Below are 17047 nucleotides of genomic sequence, written 5' to 3'. Positions count from 1 at the left end.
GTCAGACAGCTCTGTCCAGACTGGCCTTCATATATAACCTAGCTAGCTTGTACCCAACCTTAGCCTGCAGGCTCTGCAATATATGAGTAGCCGTAATAATAGACTACTGTAGAGAGTAATTAACAACCACGCATCGTCGTCAATCAATGAATTGCAGGTTTATATTCGAAGCTGAAGCTGAAGCTGAAGCTAAAGCAAAGTCATGACTAGCTCTGTCAGTGATACTATTCTGCGCACTACCTTTAGTCCTTTACGTTCCCAGCTAAACATTGTACGTACGCCTTCCTTTTCTTTACAGGCACCGGCCAGTTCAGAATTGCAGCTTAGCTATAGCCTCTCTCTCTTATCTCTCTATATATGTGTGTGTGTGTATTGATTTATAATACATATATAGACACGTACGTCCATACACATGTATCCATGTGGTTCTGTTTGTGGATGGAAATCCAAGTTAGCTACTGCATTTATTGCTGCATACTCCTTTTACAGATTTGTAGCTTTCGGTTTCCCTTGCGATCTTGTCGTTTCTGTTTTCAAACAGTAGTGCAACCTGCTACAAATGATTACTGTACTGTTATCACCTCGAAGATAAAAATTAATAAATAAATAAAATCGAGTACATACATGCAGTTTTGCTCCAGCTCTTGCAGATGATTTAGTAAATTTTTAATAATTATACTTTTTCTTGTTATGAGCAGAAAAAGCACGTTTACTTTTTACCCAAAAAAAAAAAAAAAAGAAGGAAAAAAACTCTGAAATGATCGAGCTAGGTTGTGGTTATGAAGCTAGATGGAACTTTCAAAACAATCGAGCCGGTTGCAAAGTTGCAAACTAGCTAGATTACAGTAGCTAGCCGTTAGCGTGTATATCAGGGTCTCTCTTCGCGCTCTCTTTCTATCTCTTTCTGTCTATATATCCAGGACATATATGAGTCTGCTTTGAAGTTGGCATTTTCCCTTTCCTCGATCGAGTCTCACAAAATCAAGCTAGCTCTTCAGTTAAGGCGGCAGCGCCAACCATTACTTGCAATTCTATAAGGTGAGTTTCTGCCAACTGATATTAATTAATTTGATATATATATATATATATATCATTACGTATTCGATCATTTGCTTCATTACCAGAAATATCTTGTTCATCGATCAATTTAAAACTCAACTCAAGAAGGTTGTCGTTCGAACTTCGAAGCTTTTTTTCATGCCAGGTACAGCTCAAGCAACCTATGTATGTTTTTGGATTTGGTGTGATAATTGTGTTATAATTATCAGAGTAGAGGACTATATAACGCCCTCATTGCTTTAGTTCTGCCTTTCATTGTAAAGAAAAGCTTTAAAACTCTCTCCACTTTCCTCTCTTGATACCCTTGCTGCTGATTATATGCCCTTATTCACTTCATAACCCCGAGAACATTTGGTGGTCTATTGAGTACTGAGCAACTCCACACAAAAGTTATCATACATTTACTAACTCTGAACTAAAAATTAAGAATGAAGTCATGATATGCAACATTCGCGGTGGAAGGGACACCATTGATGTATTGTGCATCGTTATTTAGGTATCTAAGCTTCTAACACACAAGTTGCAACAAGATTCGTATCTAAACAAATTACAATAGAATTAATTTCTGAAATAGTTCACCAATTTTAACACTTATTTATTTTATTATTTATTTTTTTGCAAGGAATTTGGAACCCAGCTTAGCTGGGAGGTTCAGCCCCACGCTCGGTTTCATTTATTATATTAATAGTAGAATTTTGCAACGGGGGGACATAAAACCTGAATCCCGTGCTACAATAGAATAATTACAATAATCTTCGTAGAGCACATCCTGAATAATAGCAGGAGTCTCATCTAACCAAACATCATCAAGCCAATCAAAACTAGCAAGGTGTGCAAGCCTATGCGCAACACCATTAAGCATGTCGAATTTCTACTGATTGAAAAGCAGTCATATAATCCTTACAATCATTAAAAACCCGACTTACCTCCGAGAAATTTTCCTCCTCACTCTTGAGTGCGGCAATCAACATGGCAGAGTCGCTCTCAATAACTATTTCCGTCCAGCCTTGGTGAAGACCAAGTAGAAGACCAGCTCTGAACGCCTCAGCTAGCCTCCATATTAAGGGCCTAGCAATAGCGGCAATACCCGTGTCCAAATCATCTCTGATCACCACCCCAATACCCCCAACACCACTGTCAACTTTGAAAGCTCCATCTACATTTATTTTCAACCTACCCTGTGGAGGGCATTTCCATTTGGTCAACGGCCGTTTTCCCATTTATTAAGATAGCAGAAAGGCAACACTGGCAAATTTTCTATACCACATTAAATAAGTTCATAAAGCCATTGCACTAATACTAACATTTTCAAGAAGAAAAACCTAAAATGGTCCGCTAAGTAAAAAAAGCCTCGATCGTATTATTTGAATTTCTGGGCTTGGGTTTTAACTCTTTTCTGTTACCAAAGAAAGCCCAAAATGGGTAAACAAAAAGAACAAGGCCAGGCCCAAAGAACAGAATCTAGACCAGCAGACAATGCAGAAACCTAAAAGAACGATTTCAAAACCTTTGAAAAACGATCGTGGAGGAGATGAAGCGCAGGTTTGTTAGTTCAGGGAAGCAGAGGAATTGTACCTCCGTGGTTGAGGCGTCGACAGTATTGTGCATCATGCAGCTCGCTTCTATTGGAAAAGAATCAAAGAGTTCAGACGACATTGTTTACTGATGGAAGAGGGTACTTACGTACGTAGTACATATATTTAACGTATTTATTGCTGTGTGATTAATGCAATAATCCAACTTAAACACGCATTAATCTCCTGTATCAGACTGCGTCTATCTCTATGCATATGCTAGGACCAAAGCTAGATAAACTCTAAGCTTTAACATTTACAAATTCGATGAGTTTTAAGTTTCATCTACAATTGCTAGTTTGCAGTCTCATTCTCTATTCCTCACATTGAATTTAATGGCTGATGACATGGATTTAATTTTTGAAATTCAAGTAATTAGTTAGAGATTAACATATTGGGTACTGATATCTCTGTGTATAGTTTCTCTGAACATCTCTGTGGCTCTGTACATGCAATTACATTTTTTTATCAGACCAAAAAAAAAATTGCACTTACAGTTTCAAAAGAAAATTTTCAGTTCTGAGGGTATAAAAGTTTAGTGTATGAGCAGGAAATGGCATTTCAATTAGAATGATCATACTCATGCAGTCATGTTTGTTCTTGAAGTTGAACAGCGTGTCCTACAAATGTTTGAAAACATGAATGTAGAAAAAAAGTATATGCTGATTATGGACAGAAGATATGTAAAGGATTTTAAGAAGTTCTGGCTACAACTACTAATAATGTTTACTGATCAAGCCATGATTTTCTCAGTTGATCTCCAGAATTGGTTAATGTGATTCATGAAGATTACTCCGAGCTACTTTGAGCCTTGAAGGTACTCACCTTCCTTTTCATTTGTTTCCTTCACTTCTAGTTTCATTTTATTAATTAATTGCAAGGATTTGACTCCTGATTATAAGAAATTCATCTCCTAATCATGGTTACGGTGGTGATCGTTCCTTTTCAATTGTTATGATATCTTATTCTTAGTGCTTGAGCAAACAGAATTTCTTAGGTTATGATGCTTTAGAAACACCACCTGCATTTGTTTTGTTAGTTATAACCATTCAGCCTCAGAACCAGTACTAGTGTACCTAAGTTAAATGATGATTATTGCTGGATAAAACTTAATTACAGGTAAGACAGTACAAGAGTTTTAGACTTGGTTAGCTTAACTTAGCTTCTCATTTTACAACTGGCTAACTGAGGTGTATCTATTCATTTCACCAAAACATAACAGAACAACATATACGATACCTTAGCCTAGCTTCTGATAAACTTCTAGGCATACTAAATGTAACCTGCTTGTTTTGGTTTTTACTAATTAGGCACTCAGTACATTCTTGTTGAGATGAAGGCTGATATATAGTTTTTCAGTAGAATACTAGAATACATACTATATATTGAAAACTTGATACAGGAGAGACAATAACTTCTTTACAAGTACATATATTATTAGCTTAGTTAGTTTGTTGATTTGAGCTAAATGTATGGAACTACCATGATCTTCTAAACTATTAATAGCTTTTGACATTTGACAAATGAGGCAAATGAGATTCAGATAGAGCCAACAAACGGAACATGGCCACACTAATTTTGAAAACTTATCAGGGACTTTTATATTTTGAACCCTTTAAAATTTATTGACATGGTTTTTGTTACTAGAAAGTTAGTTTTAACTAATACTCAAGTTAAAGATTTCAAGCTAAGCTTGGTTCATCCACGATGACAATGTGAGATTTTATATTCTCAACACCATCTATCTTGTGGTTGCACTCGAGAAGTAATGATGTTAGACAATGTAGAGAGTTTGAATAAATGAAATTTTTATGTTGTCAATGTAGAAGTACTATCTAACGCAAGATAACCGATGATGTGTGAATTTCTTCTTATTCTTAATCTCATTGGTCACTTGTGAGTTGTGACAAAGTTGAATCAAACATGTTATAATACTAGCTAGGCAACGTATATGGCCAAATTGGGCATGCCATGTGATTAATCAGTTGCTTGCTTAGCCATGTCAATTAGTATGTTGAGTATACCAAATTATATTGGCAAGACTTAAATTGCAATTTGAGATTTTCATACCCTACAAATGAACTAAATCTGTTTTTCAGTGTATATTATACTGATTAATTAGGGTATACTTTGGGTGTTTAGTGTAAATTTTGCTAGTTTAGTTTCAGTTTTAGACATGCCTGGATATAATGTTTTACCCAACTACTATAAGAGTGACATCCTTCTTTCTTTTATACTTGGTTTAAATTTGAAACAAGGATTAGGTACTTTACTAATATAGTTTGTTATTCTCAGACAGAAGCAAGAAATTCATAAGAATTTTTTTTTTTCTAGCTGACAAGTGACCACTAATCAATATTTCCAAAGCATATACAGATTTCCGCAGCTTGATTACTTATATTCTTGCTCTCCTTAGAGTCCGGAAATTCCACCCTCTTTTCGTAATATTCTGTAGCTATTTGGCACGCCTATACCGCTTGCCAGCTTATTTTGAGCATCTCAAATAACAAATTGGTCACTTTTGAACCTTCTCTCCCTAGTCCCCAGCTGTTTTTTCCAAGGGATCTAACTTGCTCGTAACAGTAATGTTCATTTAGTCCGTTCCGACATTCTAGTGTACAAGACCCCAATATGAAAAAGCTTGTCCAATTTTCCCACTGTAACTTCTCAGGCTTTAGCGGTCCTATAGTCAACAAATCTTTTACTTGTGCGCTAGGTATCTACTTTCTAAAGGAAGAGTTGTGGCTTTATATTCCTCTGCCTCTAAAACTTGTTTCATCAACCAAAAATTTGGGTGAAAAAAATTAGATATTTGTTGACTGAAGCGAGTTCAAGGCCTGGCTCATGCGGTTTGAGATAAAGACAAAGAAGAAAAGGAAAAGAGCCGTAGCAATTATTTCTTGCACTAAATAATTAATGCGTTAGAGTAGAATATTAGACCGCCCCAAAAGTAGTGGTCACTTCTCAGTTCACAAGTGCCCTTCTTCAGAAAACCTCATTGGCTGGGTGCTTCCCACTTCTACGATTTTTCCAACCACTCAAAAACAAAGCTGTGATTGATCAATTCCCATCATCACCACTAGGTTTTTTTTCAGCTTTATCTCTCTTAGGGTTTCTCAGCTTGATTATTAGGGTTTGTCACTTACTGGGTTGGATGAACTTTTTCTTGCCCTTGGATCTCTCTGCAGATATTGGAAAAGGAATTAATTTCTAATACAATCATATTGTACTTTTTTAAAGGTTTTAGATCTTAGCTTTTCTTCATAGGATCTGAATTTTCTAAGATTTTATTCTCTTCGATCTTGCTCTGCATCAACATCAACAGAAAACCCAGAAGGTAAGAGTTGGTGCAAAAAAATCAAGAGAAATAGTTCATGTTTACGTTTCTCTGCTTCCTATTAGTTTTCTTGTATAATTAGTTTTTTTTTTTTTACATTCCGTATGTTTTAAATTGCAAAGATGATGAATCTTAGGGTTTGATTTGCTTCTTCTTCTTCTTTTTTCCATGGAGATGATGATGGTGATGATTATTATTATAGAATTGCAATCAACAGCTTTAATTAGTTAGGGTACACATTAATTTTATTTGTCTCCTTTTATCTCTCACTGCAAAGATCTGGATCTGTGGGTTTGATCTATCCTTATCATGTTTTGTTTGGTGAAAAGCTGGTAGTCATTGAGATCTGCTCTCAAGGTTTCCAGGTTGGGTAACTTTTTTCCAGAAAGCTAACAAGGACTACCTAGAAATTAGAAAAGTAAAAGAAGGATTCAAATAACTGATCAATAGGAGTTTTACTTAAAAAATAAAAATTAATTAATTAATTAATTAAAAAAAGCCAATAGGTATTATTTTATTATTTTTTTTCTTAAGTGTTGATATGTTCTTTTTTTTTTTTTTTTTTGGCGAATGTTGATATGTTCTTTGGCTGCAGCAAAACGAAAAAGTAAAGGGCATTTGATTTGAGCAAAGTGAACCCTTGGGATGCAATAATCTTAGTTCTGACAGTATTTTCTGGGTTGGGCTTATGCCATTAGAGAATTCAAATTTCAAACCATGGCTAATTGTTGTAAGGCCAAAACTTTACACTAATTATGAAGAGCTTTACGGGATTTACAGGCTCAAGTGTTCTGTGAAACGCAGTAAAATTTGTGGAATTTCATAAGCTGAGATGAAGAGGTACTGAAGTATATATGACAGACCAAATGACTAGAATTAGGGAAGACAAAATGCCGTGGTAGGTTGAAAAGAAATAGACTTAATTCAGACCAAAAACAAGAGAAACAACAGGGTTAAAGCGTCCAAAACACACGTTTCGATGCATTTGAATTAGAGAACATGTCATCGTTGGTCAAAGATGGGTCTACCAGCACCATCTCCATCCTCACCTTTAAACCCAGGCCTTCTTAGGACTTGATAGTTTTCTAGATCATCTTTGTTTTCTTTGTGAAATAGAGACACATCATCAAAAATGGAGAAATATTTATATTTTACATATAAAAATATTTTTATACTTTTTAAATTCATTTGCACTATTAAATAGGAATGGACTAAAATATTCATTATAAAACGACTATAAAATCACCTATTTTTCTAATTCAACTGAAACATGATTTCAGATATTACATTATTGTGATCTAATGTATAATATTTGCATTAAAAGTGTGTTTGGGTGATGGAAAAGATGATATTATTTAATTGAAAATGAGGATTTCATAATTTTTACAAGTCAATTCCCTCGTTTGACATTCTTGGATTGAAAATTTTAAAATTCTTTGTGGAAGAAAAAAGAATGAATTCATTGTCTGAATCCTCACTTCAACTTCTACCAAAATAGGTGTAATTTTGAATTTCTTCATGGTATTCAATTTTTAGTTCTTTATTTGTTTCCAAAACAACATTTTTTTGCATTTATTTTTTTTATTTGTTTTAAACTTTCTTTATTTATTACACATTTAGATAGATATAACCAAACAATATAATTTTAATTTTAATTGATGAAGTTGTAGATTCCATCATTTATAAATTTCTACGAATTTAATAATTTTCTCATCAAAACACACTGTAAAATAAATTATTTTTTAAAAGGTTCTTATAGCCATCTCAGAACCAACTTAATGGCCGCGCTTTTCTTTATGCCGTCTACTCCTCAAGAAACAATATTCATGGCAGAACTGGATACGACAAGGTGAACATTTTACTATGTTTCGGAAACTTGTAACCACCACAGGTGGTCGAGTTGGTAAGAGGCTCCATACCCCCATACCCGGGTTCGAATCCCGCCTACGCTTATTGGAGTTAAATCCCAATATATTCTTGGTTGTCAGGGGGGAGGAAGCGTTCTGACAAGATCCCCCGAGCACGGATTAGTCTCTAGGCTAGCCTTGGAGGACACCGTGTGATTGAACAATAAAAAAAAATGTTTCGGAAACTTGCGATGCTCTGAATTTTTTAACTATTACACTTTTTTTATTGATTTGACGGGAAAAATTCGAAACATCACGTACTCTAAAATACAATAAAATGAAGGCTTTCCTCTTAAATCTGTCTGTAGTCTGTACCAGCCATATGTTATTAACCACTGACTATTATCAACCAATTATGCACTCATTCATATTTTCATGAAATTCTATAGGTGACGTGCGTTAAAATCCAAATGGGTCTGCTGTTCTTTCCAATCCAATCAATTACATGTCTGTGCAATGCATCTGTAGTCCTTTATCCATTACAGTACAGATATATTTCATTGGTTTCTTTAATTTTCTTGTATATTCTCTTTTCTAATACTTTTGTTGCTGAGTTCAACATCGGATCTGTCTTTTGCTATTAACTCTATTTGCACCTCTCTTGAGCTCATCTCACCTGTAATTTTCTTAAGAAAATCTATATAGCTTTTCCATTTTACTACCAACATTTTCCTTTAGTACTCTCTCTCTCTCTCTCTCTATATATATATATATATATATATATATATAACCATCTGGAAATGAACCATAATACACTAGTTGTGCTTGATTCCATCCTCTTTTTTTTCCTGGTATATATAAATTTCTATCGAGCTTTGGACTCGTTCTTTGTATAGTTTCATTTAGTATTAGCTTGGCAGAAATTATCCAGCTTTGAATGGATGATATGGACCAATTAACACATATATGTAGCAAATGATCAAAAGCTAGAAAGAGTAAAGGACAAAGCCTCACGATAATATATACATAATACACACACATATATTAACCGATTAAGCTTGGTAGCAAGTCTAACTTGGTCCGTATCAAATGGATTTAATTTTATTCTCTACATCACCTCCATATATTTGTCCATTATTTGATCCATATTGCAGTCAGTCGCCACCCTCTACTGTTTAACACCACATGCACCTCGGTCGATCAAGCTAGCAAAGACTTTAGAACTGGATATAACATATATGGCATATGGCAGCTCAACCACAGCTGGCCAAAAGTTTCAAATGTTGCCATCATATATATCCATCATTGATACCTACATAATTCAAGCCGCAACTTTTCTACTGTCTTATAATTCGAAAGCTGAGTTTCATATATTCTTTCTAGCTACTTAGACAGTACTATTTATACACATGCTACTTCGATTGACCAATATTTTTGTTAACACAGGAAATTACTATCCATCCAAATAAACTATATTAATCACTGTGAACCAAGAAGACATTCTTTTCTGCTTTCCAATCTATAGCTTTTGACAAGGCAATTAATTAGCCCTATGTAAACCATTATATAGTAGCTATGTTTATACTTAACAGTATTTGTATGTGTTTGTTTTCATACTTTAGGATTTTTTTAGTTATAATAGAAATTATAATTGAATATATATTTTTTATTCTGGACGACAATGTAACTCCTCACCCAACTCCATCTTTGATGTCAATGATATTTGAACCCGTGACCTCCACGGTGTTAGTCAGACTAGCTAACCAACAGGTCACGGCTCACCGACAATTATAATTGAATATCTGATATAGCATAATCCTAACTCTTTCCTCAAGTTATCCCTAAAGACTTTTATATGCCTGGATGCTTGAAACGATGGTAGGTTTATAACTAAGTGAATGAATATGTTTGCATATTAGCTCCATGCAGACATATTAAGGTTCTCTATCCCCTCTTGGTCATGATAATATTAACTTATTTCCCTCTTAAGTAGAATCTCTCTCGAAATAATATTGATCATAACTTTCAAATGTTATGAAAACATACAGTCTCATACAGTCTCCCCTACTGTTATAAAGCTATTATTTGCTTTTAAACTTAAATTCATTTTACAGTCTCCCCCTAATTCATCGTTGCTTATGATTATCATGATACATCAGCACAGCTACAGCCTTCACATAAAATAAGAAGATAGAAAAGAAAGAAGATCTTAATAGGTGAAGTTCAAAGCAATGATGGAAGTTTTATACAACGATTAATATACATAAAAACATATAGCAAACACAGGTTAGAGATCTGAGCTCCCATCAATTTGAACCAAACTTCTTCCTAAATGTCCTGTAATAAAATCAGATAGTCCTATCTATAACTAAGATTCTTAAGTCCTGTTCTATAAGAGTCCAGAGGTGTTTTGATGCTTTCAAGAAAATCTAAGTGCAGCCCTATTTCCATTATATATATATATAGATATATATATATATATATATATATATAATAATTGCTGGGAATACAATTATACATTTAACAATTAAGGAGGGGATTAAACATTCTGAGTCCCTATTTTCCTTATCGAACTCATATATATGCATATGAAACTAAGCTGATTCATTTCTCTCACATAATCAGAATGCAATATATATGTCATCATGGAAGTGAAGTTGGGGATCATTTGTGTATGTGGATGCATGGATCACTTCTCTGGAAGCAGCATGACATGAAGCTAAAAAGTGGATGATCAAGTCATGTCTACTCAGTCACATCTAAAGAGATAACCTGATCGATGGTGATGATCATCAGTTAAGTAAACACACAAACATGAATATATACTGTTTATATGATTGATATGAGAGAAGTGACCCTAACTCTTTATCAGAAATAAGTATGCCTTTGAAAAAGTAATGAGAAAGGTGGAAATTAGGTAGAAATTAAGGGAAGCATAATATTTTTATATAATACATCATGGTAGTTTAGAGGGAACTCCACAATAATCATTAAGAAGCTACTTAATTAATTTCCACATATCTTACATTATTCCAAACAGAAAGAAGAAGGCAATTAGTACACACGTACATATATACTCTCTGATCGATATTCATCGCGGTGTTAAAAAAGGTTATGAGTACTACTGTTGTAGACCTCCCATGGTTTTCCGTAGAATTGAAAGTCTGCAAACTGATGTTGCTGCAAATTATGGTGTTTGTCAGAACCGATCAGTACCAGCATTATGTAATATATAATTGTACCTTATGTTGGATGCCAGTATTACAGGTTTGATTATATATGCATGTTTGTTATACAGCACAAAAGATTAATTGAGTAGTAGTACTACATACCTCTTGTGAAATTGATCCAGAAGTATTTTGAAGAGAATTGAAAGTGGAAGAGGGGCTCCACTTTCCCATTGTCACCAAGTTAGCTGCAGCATCATGACCATCAATTTCAATCAAGTCTTGATGAATATGACGATGAACTACTACCGTAGTCGCAGCTGCTTGGAAGCTGCTTATTGGCTCTTCAACCTCAGCAAGTGCTTCCAATGGAGAATGATTGTTGATGTTGTTGTTGTGGCTTTGAGTAGCTCCAGATTCTTCTCCGGTTTCAAATGTACTCCATGAACTTAATTGGCTCAGGTCCGGCTTCATCTTCTTTGCCTGATCAACATCACCACATGGCTTTGACTGTCTCCCCATCTTTTCTCTAGTTCTTTCTCTTGCTCTAGCTCTTGCCATTTCCCTCGACGCCTTTGCAAGAGGGTTAAACAATGCACTCTTCTTTGGTTGCCTGACAGTCCTTCTGATCCGATTTTTGGCACAAGAAGAAGAGGATGTCCGGCTTACCTTATCAATAATATCATCAGTCGCGACCTCATCTGTACCGGACACAACTTCACACTCGGATATGGAAGATGTGGTTCTGGCTCTGGCACCTGCTCCTGCGGCGGTAGTAGTGCTAGAGCTTTGGTTTTCGTTCTGACCGTTCATTTCTCTTGTTACTTTCTTGATTTCAGCTCCTGCCTGATTGAGCAACCACTCCACCGTCTTGCTGGCCTTGTCAAAGCCGAGCACGTCTTGCAAACCAAAGAACTTTCTGGCAACATCGAGGGACAATCTCATTCTCCGGTCCCTCAGTCCTCGGGCGGTGCTAATCTTGCTGTGCCGGTCCTTCTTGCAAGATCTTCTCGTCATCGGGATCTGTTTCTGTTGTTGTTGTTGTTGCTCACCTTCCTTACCGATCACCACCTGATCATCTTTGTTAGAATCCCCCTCCACCATTGTAGCAGTGAGAGGAGTACCGGTCTGATGATGATGATGATGGGCAAATAAGGTATTTTCATGAAGCGACGACAGGTCATGGTGGTGGTGGTGGTGGTGTTGGTGGAGTAAAACATCGTCGTCTTCAAAGGGAGAGGGGAAGTAGAAGAAAGACAAAGGAGGATGAATATGATGATGAGGGTCTTCTTGTAGATCTTGATCTTGTTTGGAATTGGAAATAACTGAAGCGGAATTGCAATTTGGATTGGTAGTAGAATTAAGAAAAGGCCTACTGTGGATCAAAAAGGATTGGTCATGAGGAAAAGGCACGGCAGGTTCGTAGTAATTGCCAGTAGTACCGGTGCTAATAGCGTTTGAGCTATACGAAAACATTGTGATGTACGTATATAGCTAATATCTGGTTGTGGTTTTCAAGTTGAAGCTCAACCCTAGTTAGCTGCTGGCTGCTAGTACTGGTACCAACTAGTGAGCTAGGTCGACTCGGTTGGCTTGAAATTGATGGATCTAATTGAGAAGGACAAGTGCACCATTGTATGGGAGGATTTTACTAGCTATCTTCAACAGTGAAGACCCGAGAAGGACTAGCTTTGAGAAAGACAGCCATGTGTGTTTTGTAACAAATGCTGTTTTTACCAGCAGAGAAAGCTTGCTGCTAGCTTGAGAAAGACAGCTGCCTCCTCCTGCACATATATATAACACGACAGTCAATACTACTGCAGCTAATTTCTGTGTGTATACACTTCGTGTCTTATTGAGTGTAAGCGTGCGTCAGAGAGTTAGCTAGAGAGAGAGAGAGGAGAGAGAGAGTACATGTACATTTACCGTGAAGACCAGAAGGACTGAGAGAGACATGTTATTGGGGGTTGAATGCAGCGCATATAATGAGAGAGAAGAGAGAGATAGAGGAAGGAGGAGGAGGAAGGAGTAAAGAAGGAAGCAGTGAGTAAGGACTAAGGAGGCATTGATTGCAGACCAGGAGCTTTCCTTTTCCTCATCTTTTCTTCATAAAGTTGGTGTTTTCTCTTTATAACGAGATATTGTAGGAAGTGGGTGGATAGGAAAAAACACCTAGTATTTGCATTGTACCACTTCACGTGGTTACCCGGTGGGAGAGAGTTTTAAATTAAAATATTCCCAAATCGATGGTTTTCGCAATCACCCTCTCCCTCAACGAAGTCGACCTTGAATTGCATGGACTCCACAAAGAGGGGGGCTTAATTTGTGTTTACTCTTGGTGAAAGTACTTCAGTATATGATTTTGTTTCTGAAATATTCAAAAGTAGGTTCCATGCTTTGTCTTGTTTTTTATTTATACTTGATAAATAATATGCTTCAAAAATATTAAAAAGATTCAAAATAGGTTTCCAGCCGGATCGCATTGCTTTCTTCCGACTATATTGCTTGTACGTATAGTGTTGCACACGGCCGGTCTTGAGAGGAAGAAAAGATGTTTCAGTTTCAGTTTCAGTTTCAGTTTCAGCAACACTAAAGATAGCTAGACTCTAAAAAAAAATGTTTCAGTTTCATCAATATGTACTAGAAACTATTCACACCCTATGGGTGTAGGAGAAGTGAGTAGTTAGTTTATGATCGAAAATAATATATTTTCTTATTTAATATTTATTGTTTATTTGAGTTTTGACTTTTTTATTTCTGACAATTAAAAAGATATATAAAGTTATTTAATATTTTAAGGGTATAAAAGTAAAAAAATTCAGTTATAGTGAGCAAGTCTTCTTCTCTTAAATATAGTATTAATTAATGTATGGTTCCTATATTACTTTAGGGCTTTAAAATGACAATGTGTGTATAAAGGTTCAGTTGTTCATATATAGCTATCTTTAGAGTCTAGCTATATATTTTTAAGGTCTAGCTATATATTGATGAAACTGAAACATTTGTTTAGAGTCATTTAGTGTTGCACTCGAAGAGACAACCGACTTAGAGTCTAAAAAAATGCTTCAGTTTCATCAATATATACTATAAACATCCTATGGATGTAGGAGAAGTGGGTGGTTTCCCATCTAGAAGTGGGTAGTTAGTTTATGATCGAAGATAATATATTTTCTTAATTAATTGTTTATTTGAGTTTTGAATATTTTATTTTTGACAATTAGAAATATATATAAAGTTATTTAATATTTTAAGGATATAAAAGTAAAAAATTTCAGTTATGGTGAGCAAGCCCTCTTTTCTTCTCTTCAATATAGTATTAATTTCTTCTCTTCAATATAGTATTAATTAATGTATAATATACTACTTCAGGGTTTTAAAATAACAATGTGTGTATAAATGATCAATTCATTCAATTGTTTTCTCAACTAGCTCACAAATTATATTAGCATTTATTATGTCGCATTCCCCATTTTGAGTTTGAAACTTCGAATTGTCCTAAAAAAATATCCATCAAGTTATTGTGTTTTTCCTCCAAGTTATGATAACCAATGCCTCCACGTGGCTGTGTCTATCACTCTAAGTCTCTAACCCTAGGAGGGAAGGACAATTATTTCACACGAAGAGGCAAAATTGTGAGGACTGCTCTGTCATAGGGCAATGCCCTTTGACTGGGGAGGGCATCTAAATTATGTCACTGTCACCAAAAAGGTTGAAAACTCATCTCTCCTACTATGTAAATGAGTGTCTCCACTAAAAAATATTTAAAAAAAAATTAAAAAAAAGAGCAGAAAATAGTTCAGGCAAGAATGTACTTCCCCCCCATGCGTTATTCTTTTTTTTCCCCCCATGTACAAGATTTCTCAAATGACTTTTCGTGTATCACATATTTTTCGTGAAGGTAATAAGGTAGCTGATGCTTTGGCGAATTATGGTACGACTGCTCCTAATATGGTGTGGTGGGATGCTCCACCATCTTTTCTTTTATCGCATTGTCAGAGTGACCAATTGGGTTTTCCCAAATTTCGGTTACGATAGTTTATTTCTTTTCGTTGCTTTTGTAGGGAGGTTTGGTTTGGTCCCCCTCCTATGTTCCTTCTTTTCTTCTTACTCTTTTATTAAATTCAAGTAAGGGGCATGCCTCTTATTTGCTTCAAAAAAAAAAAAAAACTGAGAGCATTCTCTCTCCCTCTAACTAATAGTTGCTTATCCTTGTACTTGCCACTAACAAAACCCTATCTCATCTCACATGAAAATGGCAATAGTTCTGGTCTATTACCAATTGAAAGCCCTCTTTGATTTTATTCCATTTCTGCTTTCTTTCTTCCTCAAGTTCTTCTTTCCATTTATACACGCCGTTCTTCTTCCCTCCCACTTAGATAAACCATACATGCCACCATCTGTCCCTCTCTCTCTTTCTCTTTCTAGAGCTTAGCCTGACCTCTTTAGACTGGCATAATTACAAGGACCACATGATATATGTATGTGTGTGCAGATACATGCATTATGTGTGTGTGTGTGTGTGTGTGTATCTGTGTGTGTGCGCGTATATTATCGCACTGTAATATTTCATGGCATGGGTTGTTCTGGGGTTGCTTTCAAGCAGGAGATAACTATGAAAGAAAAAGAGTGATGAGTGTACCATTTTTAGAGTGGGTGATAGTGAAGTGTACAATAAACCCTAAAAAGTGCTCAGTCTAAGTGCTTTCATATCCTTGGCTGAGTTCTCTGCAGCTGTGTGTCTGTACCATCTTCAATTCTGTGGTTGAAAACACAAGCTACATAGTTAACTTTCATCACACACATCTATGCATGAGTTCACTGTTTAATTTCTTTGTTCATCACCCTTTTCCCAGATTCATTTGGATATGGGTTTTTTAGGGGATGAACCAATTTCCTGTAATAGCAAAGGACTTTGGGCGACTTGTAAAGGACGAATTCGTATGTAGTGCTTTATTTGGCAATTTTGTATTGCTAAGTATCCCACCCCATTTAAGTTTGTTTGTTAGCTCTCCATTTTTTGGAAGTTTGTTCTTTGGATTGAAAATTAAGTTGCAAGCATTTCAAAGTCCACGTTTCTTTTTCCTACATGATTTTGAACCGAACATGTATTCTATATATATGCCGGATTTAAAGAGAACATCAACAAAGAGATTTTTTTCCGGATCTCCCATTTTCAGCACATATTTCACTTATGAAACCATTCTTTCTAGCTAGTCCATCATATGAAGAATCATTCCTCGAGGAATTATTATGTGGTCCCGGAGTACCACGTGGCACTGCCATGTGGTAGTCTAAGCCAATCATATCACTCGAATTTAGTGAAAATCATGCGGGGGTAAAAAAAAATTAAATTAACAGACCAGTAAGAAATAATTGCAAGTCATATGGCCCAATAACATTAACCCGGACCACCATGTATACTATGGTCCGGGACCATGTTATAATTTCCCTCATTCCTCAAACAATTAGGTGAGATGAGCCGTTTGATAGTGACTATCATGATTGTAATTGTAGTTTTTTTTTTTTTTTTTTTTTTTTTTTAAATTGACTTGTGCGGCTGCCCTCAAGCCTTGATTAATGAAATTGCAGAATACAAGGGGAGGACATAGAACCTGAACCCCATATTACAATAAGCATAAAGAGACCATCCTGAAATAATATCAGGACTCTCCACAAAATCTATGTATTCTAATTAACAAGCATCAATTAGCAAAGAGTGCACGAATGATTGTAATTGTAGTTTTATCAAGAGAAAATTCGATATAAACCGAAAAAATCAAGTCTATATTAGTAAAAACTCATCCATACTTTTTTTTTTATTCACACCCAATTCACATAATTGAACCTTCTTTATATGGTGTATATCAATGATGAGTAAAAATGGCTCTGCTAGGGTTGCGCTCCAGCCGCCCTTGGCCTCTCCTCCATCACAGATGGAGATCTATTCCGATCTCCTTTTCATCGGACCTATTGCGCGTGCCTGCTGCTATCTCCTCCAAGAGACCAAGGCCAAGGATAGGCTTTTCACCTATCTCCTTGTTCTTTCACTCTCAATCTGCTTAT

General features: G+C 35.7%; 1 protein-coding gene and 1 long non-coding RNA gene across 4 annotated transcripts; one reads left to right on the top strand and one right to left on the bottom strand.

Annotated features, from left to right (window-relative positions):
• Positions 1–2566: 2566 nt before the first annotated feature.
• Positions 2567–10576, top strand: LOC133745137 (uncharacterized). The gene is made up of 3 exons (XR_009863484.1): positions 2567–2742; positions 3387–3450; positions 10443–10576. It is a non-coding gene; the product is annotated as an uncharacterized LOC133745137 (long non-coding RNA).
• A 187-nt stretch (positions 10577–10763) lies between these two features.
• LOC133745136 (transcription factor TCP18) lies at positions 10764–13306 on the bottom strand. 3 transcript variants are annotated; one of them, XM_062173132.1, is made up of 3 exons: positions 12899–13306; positions 11150–12768; positions 10764–10997 (listed from the first exon to the last, which is right to left on the bottom strand). In XM_062173132.1, exons 2-3 carry the CDS (start codon positions 12458–12460, stop codon positions 10920–10922), a joined length of 1389 nt encoding a protein of 462 aa, XP_062029116.1. In that variant the 5' UTR covers positions 12461–12768; positions 12899–13306; the 3' UTR covers positions 10764–10919. The 3 variants fall into 3 exon arrangements, with proteins under 3 accessions (XP_062029116.1, XP_062029115.1, XP_062029114.1); XM_062173131.1 differs by having other exon boundaries at positions 12905–13306; XM_062173130.1 differs by having other exon boundaries at positions 12911–13306.
• Between the last annotated feature and the right edge of the window lie 3741 nt (positions 13307–17047).

Source organism: Rosa rugosa, chromosome 4, assembly GCF_958449725.1.
Source record: "Rosa rugosa chromosome 4, drRosRugo1.1, whole genome shotgun sequence".
In the NCBI taxonomy this organism is placed as follows: Eukaryota; Viridiplantae; Streptophyta; class Magnoliopsida; order Rosales; family Rosaceae; genus Rosa; species Rosa rugosa.
Note: the sequence above shows the minus strand (reverse complement) of the source record. Positions and strands in the feature narration are given on the sequence as shown.

Excerpts from the sequence above, each read along its gene's own strand:
- LOC133745136 (XM_062173132.1), bottom strand. The coding sequence starts at position 12,460 with ATGTTTTCGTATAGCTCAAACGCTATTAGCACCGGTACTACTGGCAAT. Across the intron at positions 10,998-11,149 it reads CTGGATCAATTTCACAAGAG|CAACATCAGTTTGCAGACTT; the intron begins GTATGTAGTACT and ends CATAATTTGCAG.